We start from the raw sequence: 12,087 nt of genomic DNA, 5'->3' as shown, positions 1-12,087 counted from the left end.
ATATACCCCCTGCTGTAGCCTAATTCTTGAAGATGTGGCTTCAGGATGGCACAAAGATCCTCGTAGAACTGCCCTTCTCTTTCTTCTATTTTTAGCTAACCAAAGTATGTCCTTTCTACTAGTTTTTTAACAGGCGTGTGTGTATGTATGCATATGTATATATATATATGGTAATTTAATAAATGCAAGCCCCCAGACACAGGTGTTAGAGCATCCCTGGAGATACAACAATTGTTCAGATCAAAAGCAGTTCTACCCCTTGGGAAGAGAAAAAGGAAAGCATATCAGTGAAGCAAAGCATGACACCACTCCTCTCCAAGAGCATTTAACACTTCTTCTACCTGCCTTTTCTGATGTGAATACAAAACACATATTTGCAGACTCATCACAAGCTTCCCCCTTGGTGAAGGATGAAATCAATTTTTTGAGAGATATTAAATATATTTATTACCACAGCCTTGTAAAATTCTAAGGAGCTGTAATGATGAAAGAAGTACCACTTTCTATTGATGAAATTAATAGAAGTGCTCCAGAACAATTCTTTGGACTAGTTCTAAAAAGCTGAATTTATACCCACGCTAACTGACTGGCTGGAATTACTGCATCAATTTCAGTGAGTGAAATACAACTTCAGTGAGTGAAATACAATTCCTCAGAAACAAGCAGGGCATGCCTTATTTTTTGCCGCTTGTTGGCAATCTTAAAATAGCCATTTTTTTGGATTTAGTACGATTTAGGCATAATTGTACTGCAGGCATATAATCAATTCATGCAGATATGTAAACATTTATTTCAGGATGACATAATAAAGAAAGAGGTTTCTGCTTTCCTATTTTATGTATTCCCAAAGGTCTCTCCCTCACAAGGTACATTAAGTCATTTGTCACAACTTCATATATGAAGTATCTGTAAAACTGCTTTTGCAGCATGTAAAAGATAAATTCTGAAAAAGGCAACATTTTTTCTATGTCTACCCAAAATGTTCACACAGTACTACCTGAAGTTCTAGTTTTCACATTAATTTTTTGAGACCAGGACTGATGTGCTTCAAAACACTTTTAGAGGAACCACAAGTTCTGTTGAGTAAAATTGCTTGACAGATGGGAAATTAAGGCATTTCTAGGTACATCCCATAATGAGGCATTCAAGTCCACTGTGCTACAGAAACATTAGGCATAAAAACCAAAACTTACCAGCAAGAGGAGGCTTATGTGAATGCAGACTGCAGGGTATGCTGACAATTAACTGATGCTCTGGAATTGGGAGAACACCTTCAGATTTCCTGTCATATAAATCAAAAAAGAAAAGAAACATGAGAATGAATGTTACCCAATGTGATGCTACAGCTCTTGCAGAGTTATTTCAGATGTGCTCATTCACAAACTTCAGGGAAGCCCAAGGGAAGTTAAATGCTGCTGAGATGTAATATAAAAAGTGACAGTTTATGAAATCATCGAGGCTTTGGCCAAAACATGGTTTACAACAGCCACGCAAAGCCACTGAGAACAAACAATGCAGTCCTGTAGGCTGTCATGTGCGAAACAGCAGCACCCCCAAAATGGCATCAGCCTGTGCCAAGGACTCATGATCCAAGACAACCTATCAGCAAAGGAAGCCCTGACCACAAGGCTTTTGTCCAAGACAGTTTCCCAAGACAGCAGATGCAAGAACAGACAAGGGGTTCCATTCTTTAGTCTCACTAAGGCACTCCCTTACTCTGAAGCTAAAAAGGCTATCTTTAGGTCCACAATCAGCCAAGAGATTGTGGGACATTATATTGCATTATGAGTAAGTGATACAATAAAAAGGGAATCCTAGCAGCTGCAAAAAAAAGACATTTACCATAAATATCTTGACATACCTTAAGGCTTCCTTTACATCTTCTTGAACTCTCCCCAATATGAGAACTTCATATGGTTTTTTGTGCAAAGAATCCAAAGGCAACACAAATTCTCCAGCTGTAGTAATCTGACACAAGAGAGTTAAAAATATACAGTAGGAAACTTTAATATCTCATATTTTTCCAAGCCTTTTTTCTTTATAAAAAGAAGGATACTGATGATATCACAAAGCAAATGTAGTGCAAGTCTTAGTCTCCAAGAAAGCAACAAAATAAATTAAGAACTTACTTTTACCCAGTGCCACTCGGCAAGTGTTTTCACTGACCAGTGAGGATAAAGTTCATCCTTAACAAAACGTAAGTGCTTCTGTCTATTAGTCACCCATGTGACTACAAGACAATTTGGAGCAGCCAGTGCTGGTACAGGAATCTGCTTGATTTGCCATGAAGACAAGTAGCTGTACCTATGCCAATAAAGTGAGAAAGCAAATTTGCATATACCAACCATAAAACTTGCAAAGCAAAACAAATTGATAAAAAAATTACACAGACCAGTCACTTCAAGAATTATCTCCTGACAATCTAAGTCATAAAAATTGTTCAAGACTGACACCCAGTGGACAATTCTGAGAGATTTGATATGAAATCATTTCTGTACATAAGTTTTACTGAGCAGAACCTTGAACTACACATTTCCACTATCCCTTGAAATACAGCACTATTAGTTGTGACTCTGAAGCTTAGAAGCACATGTTTCATTTAAGAACTATCAGATGTAACTAAATATTCTCATCTTTGTGCTAGAACAAAGCTATTTAGTGAACAGCTTCTTAGGCAACGTAATACTATTCACTTGTCATAATAAACTCTCTTCTGAATGAAAATGGCAAGTGAGTCACACTAATTTGAATAGCAAGAGAAGAGGTCATTAGAGATAATAACTTCTCCAATTATTTTCACAAGTTGTTCATTTTTTAAAATTATCAGCTATGGTAGAAGTTTTCTAGGTTATTCAAAGCCATTCTGCACTTTTCTGAGCTAACTGAATGATACACCAGTGACTGCAGGATGCTTTCCAGATCATGTCCTGTTCTACCATTTTTTTTCATTATGCAATTCTACACTATCAATAAAGTGAAGCTCACGGAACCTACACATTGCAGCACCAAAAATATTGGCCCACTGCCTAATGAAAATTGGCAGCCACCGTGTGGGTAGCCAGGACACCACACAATGCTACAGTGAGAAACAGTGAACAAGAATAAAATCCAAAAACCTCCTGAACTGTCTAGAGGAGAAAATATTCACCTAGATGAGAAATGCTTCACAATGATTAGCTGTCAACAAGATAATTATGAGCAGTGATAGCTCCTCCACTCTTTGCCTTTATTTCACAAGGGAGAAAGGATCTTGGTGACTAACTTATGCTCGTAACTACAATTATTCTCTGAGTAACTTATATACTCAAGAAAGACATTTCTGAATGAGAAATGTCTCATTTGCATAAGAGTTTATAGAGGTTTCTGAAGGGCTTTCAAAGGAAAGCCTACACATCAGTCTCTACATCTTCAAATTATGTCTTCATAACAAACATCAAAAGCCACAGCAAACTTTATTCTAGAAAGTCGTAAGACTGTATTTCCTGTCCACCCTTCTTTCAAAGAGATACAATTCTATGGTAATCAAGAGGACTCCACTAGCACAAACATAATGTTTCTCAGCAGTGAAGGAAGCCCATAAAAATTTAAGTTAATAACTTCATAAACTACTGTACTCAGAGCTCCTATTGCAATAGAGGATTTCACTGCTGCATTATTGTGTTCTTCTAAACATTAGACTGAAGCTTAAGTTACACCTCAAATTAAATTAAAACCCACTCAAACTTCTGAGCAAGATTTCAGTCCTGGAAATGCTTACATATTTATCTAGCTTTATGTCCACTGAAGGAACTCTATTAATTACAAACTAATATGTGCATGATCTACAGAACAGCTGAATCCATACTTTCTTTGTAAAGGGCTAACATTCTCTCAGCAGCTAGATAATTTAAGATCTACTCTTGCAAATATCTTCTATGCCAAGTATCCAACACATTTCAGTGAAATACTTAAGACAGTCCATAGATTTGAAGGTAAGCATTTGAAGGTGTGAAAATATTTACAAGTTTCAGCTACAGTCTCACAGTTATACTGGTCCTGGATTGGATCAATATATTAAAATGTTAGTTACCCTTTGTAAGCTGCAATGTCAAAGTTGGTTTGATTTTACAATAAAACATACCTGTTGCTCCTTTTAACAGACTTGTTCTCCCATGGTGGATCAATCACAATTACATCATATTTTTTCTTGTCTGGCAAGTGAAATTAAGAAAAAAAAAAAGAAAAATCAGTAAACTAGCCTTAAAAAATATCTATGAGTTAAAACAGATATATAGCAAAACTGCAAATTTCTTCTGTTCTTTCCAAATAAGAAGGTAAAAGACTTTTGACATGCTAGTTTTAATTCAGATAATCATATCCAGAAAATTCAATATTTTTAGGCTGATTACCTAAGGAAAGGACTTTTATGTGGCCCGTGTCAGATCCCTCTAAGAAATTTTGAGTATCTTTAGGACTTTCAGAAAAAAAAAAAGATAGCAGAGTGCAAGTCTCAAAAATAAAAATTTTTCAAAGTTTCCCAACAGAAGCTATGCAATAAGGCACCCAGCTGAGTGAAAAGCTACAGCCCAGAATGCAATATTCCTGTCCTGTTTGATCTTTTATCAGGCCAACAGGGATATGCAGAGCTTCGAGCCAGCCCTAGAAAACTGTTTTGCACTACTGGAGGTAAAGAGAGACAGATAGCTAGACATAGTGTATGAAATGGGAATCAATGAAGAAGAGTAAAGAACTGAAAGCATTTTCATGGGAGAAGCTGAGTTTACTTTAGCTGGAGGATGGAGAATACAGAACACATCCATGAAAAAATAGAACTCTCCAATTTTATTTCTCCAGAGAACATATTTGTTCTTTCATTGAGTCTGACAGTAAGGACAACAGCTTAGTATTTGATGTTCATGAAATGTGATTACTACATATTATTCATTTAACACTGGAGGTGTTATCCTTACAGTGGACTGACCAGAAAGAATTACTTCTCTTTTGACAGGTGAAAGGGAAGAAGAAAAATAGTAATTAAAATGGACAGCAGATTTACTGAGGAAAAAAGTCTACAGTCAGGGCATTATGTTAACATTCACTGTTGTTTATTTCAAAAGCATTTGCTCAGGTTTCTTAGACTGCTCTGTAACTCCTTGGAGAATCTTACACACTCAGCTGTGCAGAGTGGTAGCAGAGTGATAATAATCTTTCCTACAGATGAAAACAACTAGCTAGCTAGATTTTGAACTTCAAATGCAAGATTATTATTTAGATAGTAAGATTCTACCTCCTGAATATCTTCTCAATAAAAAACAAAATTAAAAAATCATAACATCTAAATTACACATGCTTCCTCTCTTCTCATGCACAATTAAAAATTCTAAAATTACTGATTAGAGGGAAGAGCAGTAATGCCCAGCTCTTGCTCACAGGCAACATCTTTGCTGTAAGACTGTCTGATAACTCCTAGCTGTGACTGATAGAGATAAAAATAATAGTAATAATAAAAATAATAATAATGAAGGTCAATTTGAAAGCTAATGGAATGGCACTGAAGACTGATGCATGCTGTCAGCTTAGGGTTGGGGTTAGTGCCTCAGATAGCTTTTGATCTACTTTTACAGAGAACTTGATTATTCTAAAATCCCCTCATTTCCCTGTCATGATTTTTGCATAAGCCAATACTCTCAGCTGTGAAACACAGCAGCTGAAAAGTAAAGTCATGCTTGCTACTGGTGGTCTTGCTTAAGTGGTGTTGCCCTCCAGCTGGGTGCAACAGCCTCTCAAACCGTTACCTTCCCTGGGGGATACTGGGCTTTGTTCCACGACCTGTTTATTCCAATCTAAAAAGACCCTGCCACTGAACAGGATGAGTCTGTAAATGAATATTTGCTTTACGGCGCATTATCTCATCCCACCCCCATAGTTTAATCTAGCTAAAAATCAAGACAGCAAGACCACCACTTCAGCAGCAGCATGGACCTACCTATGCTAAAGGCCCATCCTGTGGGACAGGGACCCAGCAGCACAGCCAGTCCCAATTCAGTTTGTGACTTCTGTGCTGACAGCTGCTCAGAACACGCTCACAAACTGCTGTATTTTGGCTGAGACTTTTAAAGGAGCCTCCTGGAGACAAATAATCCCCTCATGACATGACCTCCTAACCACTCAACATTCCTTTGAAAGTCCTTACCTATTTGCACGAAGTTAGAAATATCACCTTGAAAGCCTGAGCAGCATTTGCTACCAGTGTGATGCTGTATGTTAAAATCTGTTCATTGAGTCATCTTGACATTAACTGCCCTTCTTGGGCAGGAGAAAACACCTAAAGATACTTACAGTTCAGCAGGGGCTGTAAACATGAAATATCAGATAAGAGAAAACTGCTTCTTGGTGGCACCAAGTATTTCTGCCCCATTAACACAATTATCTTTGCACAGTCTGAGCTGTTTTCCATGACACACGAAAGCAGGTCCTGCTCTGCACTGGAGGTTTCCTCCTCTAGCACACGTACAGCTTGATGGTCACTTTCATTCACAGCTGGAAACTGCTTTGCCATTTCACATAATTCAGCCAACCCACAGACAATGCGCTGAGGAACATTATTCTTCCTGCAATTGAGTTTTGCAGTCGTACGGTGAAGAAAACCACTTTTGAGTCCCTCTCGGACTAAATGCAAAGTCCCTTCCCAAATGAGCTTCCTGATCTGTAGGGTGACAAAAAACAAAAAGCCAAAGGAAAAAAAGAAAAGATCTTTCAATATCTACTTGACCATGGAAAATGCAACTGAAGTCAAAACATTTTCAAGCTGCAGGCAGGGAAAAGGATCCTTGCCAATTACTGAGATCACTGGCTCAAAAGCTACAAAGGCATTATAACAAGGTGTGTGTCTTGGTATAACCCAGCTGGCAACCAAGTACCACACAGCCATTCGCTCACACCACATGCCTCACAATCCCTGGTGGGGAGAAGAATCCAAGGGAAAAAAGCAAACCTCATGGGCTACTATAAGATCAGTTTAAAAACTAAAACTAAAAAATTATTATCATTATTTTTATTATTGAAAAGTGGGAGAGAGAGAAAAGTACAGCCCAAGAGAAACAAATGACGCACAGTAAGAACGCCCACCACCTACCAACTGATGTCCAGCCCATCCCTTAGTAGCAAATCCGTGGCTCCTGGCCAACTCTCATTGTTTATATAGTGAGCATGATATCCTATGCATGGAATATCCCTCTGGCAAATTTGGGTCACCTGTCCTGGCCGTGTTCCCTCCCAGCTTCCTTTGTGCACCTGCTCGCTGGCAGAGCACGGGAAACTGAAAACTCCTTGACTTAGGGTAAGCACGGCTTAACACACTGATGTCTGAATTGTTGCTGTCAACACTATCTTCATGCTAAACCCAAAATGAGAATCTTTGATGTTTTCTGATCTATCCTGACCAGGCTGGAAGGGACAAAACAGCTGCAGCTGGGTGCAGACATTTGGGCAACACATCCACCTTGAGCATCCAATATGCTGACTCTGGGGCTTTTTAAAAGTCTTAGGTTTATTTTCCATTTGCAGCACTTCCACTCCAGCAACTCTGCATTAGCTGTCCGGCTACCAAGCAGAAAACTAACTCTATCCCAGCCAAAACCAGGACACCACACTAACTTCTGTTGCTGGTTTTCATTTTTTGGGATATTTACAATAATTAGAAGGCTGGAGAAAGAAAGAGCGAGACACTACTGAATAAAACATTTCAGACAACAGATGTGGAATATCATTGTTTCAACCAAACACAAATTTCAAAGCAATTATCTGAAGTTTAATTTAAAATTCTAATTTAATTTCAAGTTACTGTGCTCATAAACATCTTTTTAATTAAAATGTATACTGGGATCTAAAAATCAGTCATTTTCCACATTTCAATTCACTTCATAAAACAACAGTTTATGCATTTTACAGTCATACAGAAGTACAATCAGAAAATCAAATTAAAGTATCATAATTCGATTTTTGCAACTTTCCTAAGTGGCAAACATCTCAAATAGCCCATTAGTCAGTCCATGATGACACAATTCTCAGATGTATATGCACTGTCATTCACCTGCTGGGGAGTCAGCACCTCCCCTTCACAAAATTTAGAGACCCATTTTATTTGCAAATCATGGAGCGTTTATGAGTTTAGATTGTCAGTGAGGTGGGTTTATCCATTTGTCCATTGTCAGTTACAGGAATTTTATTAAAGCCCCTGTAAAAAGTCATTATGCCGTGGTTTCAAAAGCTTCTGATTACAGAATCTTCAAGATTACAAGAAGGTTTTACAAAATACATTTTATTGCAATTCCCAGATTAGTGGCATGGGAAGAAAAAGATTTTTTTTTTATAATTTAATAGTGCCACCTCTAAATACCAGAGAATACAGAGTCATAAATTTTTAGTACCTAGGTTTGTGATAAAAAAAGTTCATACTTCTTCAAAAGAATTAATAAACATATCTTTAGAAATTATACCTTCTTACATGCATGTGTTAACTCACAGGTGGAGAAAGTGGACAAAGTCTCTTGACTATGAAGCAATCAAAGCGGGAGTTTTAACAAATGGCTGCTGAAGGAATTTAGCATATTGTGTACTGTTCCCTTTGTTGACACTGACTGAAATTCATAGATTCACTTGCAAAAACAAAAAATTGTGGTTGTTTGTGTTTATTTTTGATTAGTCTACAAATATAAATAAGTGACAAAATAATCTGGGTTAACTTGCAGAGCTATAACATTTAATAACACAAATATAGTTAAAACCCAATACTTTCTAATCTGTGAATGATATAAGAGGCTAACTGGAGTCACAGATTTTTCCAAACTCTGTCTTTTCCACATATTCACCAAATATCACCAAAGTTACCCAAGCCTCTGAGGCATCAAACTTCTTATCTTCATTTCTTTCCTTATTGTTAAATCATTTTATTTTAGCCTTAGCGTTTTCATACTCATGTTGATGCTGAACTTCAAAGTTTTCTCCTTTAAGGTGATTCTGCACATGCATAGCTTATTCACAAAAATAATCACAGGACTTCTACATTGTATCAGCAAGTTTTCACATGCACAAGTGTACTACAAGATTGTTGCCATATAAAAGAAAAAAGCATAATCTTCTAAACGTAGTTCAAGCAGAACAGATTTAAGCAAAAAGTCCAATATGACTAAACCTTTGTCAAAGGAAAGAACAAGTATAGCTCTCCTAGTTCAGGTTCACATTACTATTTGGGAAAGCAGTAATACATCAAACATTACCTACAGATTGCATTTCTACAACTCACTACTATGTTTCAGTGTAATTCAGTTGTATCTTCACCAGTACACAACTGACATAAGCATACAGACTTGAATTCCAATTCATTCATAATGTTTTAGTAGGACAATATAAAACACTAGGGAAAGATTAACACTAGGGAAAGATTTTTTTTCAATTGCAGAATAAGATATTTTGAAGCACATTTGGTCACAAAAGTGTTGACTAACTTCAGCACAGTGTCCTGAAACACTGAGGAGCTGATCTTCAGAACAGGTTACACTGCCAATTTCAAATCAGCCAACTCCTAATAGTCAACTCATCACAACACAATGTTCAGCTGTCTATAACAGTCCAAGTTACTTTGTGAATGCAGCTTCCAGCTCTTTGTAATGTCTCAGATGCAATTTCACATAGAAGACCTATGCTGTAAGCATGAATTCAAATAAGGACTGGAGAGACTGACCTTCCTTTCCCTTTCCTTCTTTTCACCAGTGGAACAAGCTACAAAACCAAAATTTGTTTGCAACCATGCCCTCCGTTCGGCACACGCCCAAAGTCAAGTAGCAGGTACTTGCAAAATATACATTTTTTTCCAACTTACCTTTGAATGGTATTCCAAAGCATCCAGTTCACCTTGGTTGAATACACATTTCCTTTTACGTTTCTGCAGAATTAGCAAAAACCAACAACAACAAATCCACATCATTCCACAATGAAATAAAAGGGGAAAATAAGTCAAACATACCTGAATTACAAATGAACTCTTTAAAAGCAGAACAAAGTTTCCATCTGTTTTTCTACCACAAGTACAAGTCAAATAAGCAAAAAGATCTGAAAATACCTAACCTGCTGCAGGCTTTCACAAGGTACATAGGCTTAAAGCTGTTTTAAATTATTCATGGCACTAGGATCTGAATCTACCTAGTGCACAGTTTTTGCCCATGCATCCTTTGGGCCCATACTAAAAGTTTTAGCTGCCAAGTGCAGTTTACCAATAAAAGAAAAAAAAAAAAAAACTATGTCTTCATGTACATTTATTGGTTTAGACCAGTGACTCTCATTTTTTTTTTGCCCATATGGAACAGTACTGAACAACACTGAAAGCAAATTCATACTGTCTTTCCCATCTTGCTAATCTGTACAATCTCAACAGCTACCACAGCTTCAGACTGTGTACCTGGCCACAACCAGTGTCAGGAGATTTCAGGAGAAATCCACTGCTTATGAGACATAGAATGCACATTACTGACATGAGGGATACAGGAATATTCTCAAAATTTCCCACTCTTCTACACTATCTAAAAAGACTTGGGTATGCAAAACAATATTAGTAGTATATTATTTATCAAGGGATTACTGTAATTTACTGTGTTACAGATAACATACCTTCCTAGCAGTGGCAAGAGAATCTCCAGTGTCACTCTTTGTTCCTTCTTGGTATTCCTCTCTGTTGCTGTTGGCCTTTATTTCTGTCAGAGTCATCTCAGGGCATCCCTGACACAGCTGCTCCTCAGGAGCTACGGCTATATGGGGCTTAGAAACATCAAAGAACTCCTCCCGAAACACATATCTCATTTTTGCTCTTTTACCTTCTGTTTCTACGGCATTTCCAGGACCATAAGAAGGACCGTCACTTGATGAGTGGGTGGCAGCAAAAGCAGAAATACTGTGACAGTCTTCAGTAGATATGACAGAAGCATTGTGAGTGACACCCCCAGGGTGTGCAAAGGAGTCACAGATCTCATAGCCACACTGGTTGATGAAAGAGAGATGATCCACAAGCCATCCCACTGCCAGACGATGTACCACAGACATCATAAGTCCCCTTTTCAGGACGAAAAATCAGCTCCCCGAAACTGCAGCCTTCACCAACCATTTGCCCTTCCTGGAGCAACCTCCTCCTGTGGGAATTTTTATAAGAATTCACTTTACAAAATTATCACTGTTTAATAAATTAGCACCTACCTTCTGACAGTCATTTCCATGCACACACAGGGCATACTGTTGAAACTTCTGACTTCAGCTGGGTTCCCCATTATACACCACTATACTTCCCCATCCCTATTTAGTTTTTTATAGCAACTAAATTTTACATGACTTTTTATACTTTTATACGGTATGCACTTACTCTTTTTAACAAGTCAGAAAACAGCCCTATGACACACCAGTTATGTCTAAAATTATATGGTATGTGTGTATATCTATACACTGTATATACACCACACATACATGCATTTACACTACATGTCTTTACTACATATGTTACACACATGCTATATAGACTACATATATACCATTTATATTCACACTCTGTATATACACACGTGCTATACACAGTCACACATAAACACACACATATACGCATATATATATATATATATGTGTGTGTGTGTGTGTGAATACACTGTATCTAAACACACACACAAATACACATATACATACACATATAGAGACATAGATCACTATGACAGCACCCAGAAGCAGTAATACAGGCACAAGGGCAGCTGCAGCCCCAGCGCTGCTGAGGCCGGGCGCCGACTCCCATCCCTGCGGGCATACAGGGACCAAGAGCTCAGGCTTCTCCCTAGCAAAACTCTCGGCGGCTGGAGAAAAAGCCAGGGGCTCGCCGTGACCCGGCAGCGCCTGGTACACACTCACCGTGGGCGCAAGCATGTTGTACGGCCATGGCCTTACCCCGAGCCTTTCCGGGGAGTGGGAGCCTCCTCCCCTCTATTTCCACCGCTCCTCCTCCGCTCGATTCCCACCGCCCCTGGTCCCGCCCGCCGCGCTGCCCGGCCCGCGGCCCCGCCGTGACGCAGTTCCGTGTGA

General features: G+C 38.4%; 1 protein-coding gene across 5 annotated transcripts in view; it reads right to left on the bottom strand.

Moving 5' to 3' along the window:
- The window catches only part of METTL4 (methyltransferase 4, N6-adenosine), a 47,024-nt gene extending 34,951 nt beyond the window's left edge, over positions 1-12,073 (bottom strand). For 4 of the 5 annotated variants that reach the window (XR_009488204.1, XR_009488203.1, XM_059858871.1 and 1 more), the window contains exons 1-8: positions 11,917-12,072; positions 10,645-11,159; positions 9,860-9,922; positions 6,319-6,685; positions 4,121-4,190; positions 2,130-2,304; positions 1,862-1,968; positions 1,194-1,282 (exon numbers count right to left, since the gene is read on the bottom strand). Coding sequence is in view for 3 of the 5 variants with exons in the window: in XM_059858871.1 (XP_059714854.1) it covers positions 1,194-1,282; positions 1,862-1,968; positions 2,130-2,304; positions 4,121-4,190; positions 6,319-6,685; positions 9,860-9,922; positions 10,645-11,076 (1,303 nt within the window). In the remaining 2 variants the exon portion in view is untranslated. Of the gene's footprint in view, positions 1-1,193; positions 1,283-1,861; positions 1,969-2,129; positions 2,305-4,120; positions 4,191-6,318; positions 6,686-9,859; positions 9,923-10,644; positions 11,160-11,916 lie in introns of all 5 variants that reach the window. The other variant, XM_059858889.1, reaches the window with a different exon arrangement.
- Positions 12,074-12,087: the final 14 nt, after the last annotated feature.

The sequence above is a fragment of the Haemorhous mexicanus genome, chromosome 1 (genome assembly GCF_027477595.1).
Source record: "Haemorhous mexicanus isolate bHaeMex1 chromosome 1, bHaeMex1.pri, whole genome shotgun sequence".
Lineage (NCBI taxonomy): Eukaryota > Metazoa > Chordata > Aves > Passeriformes > Fringillidae > Haemorhous > Haemorhous mexicanus.
The sequence above is the reverse complement of the archived record's forward strand: the minus strand, read 5'-3'. Positions and strand labels throughout refer to the sequence as shown.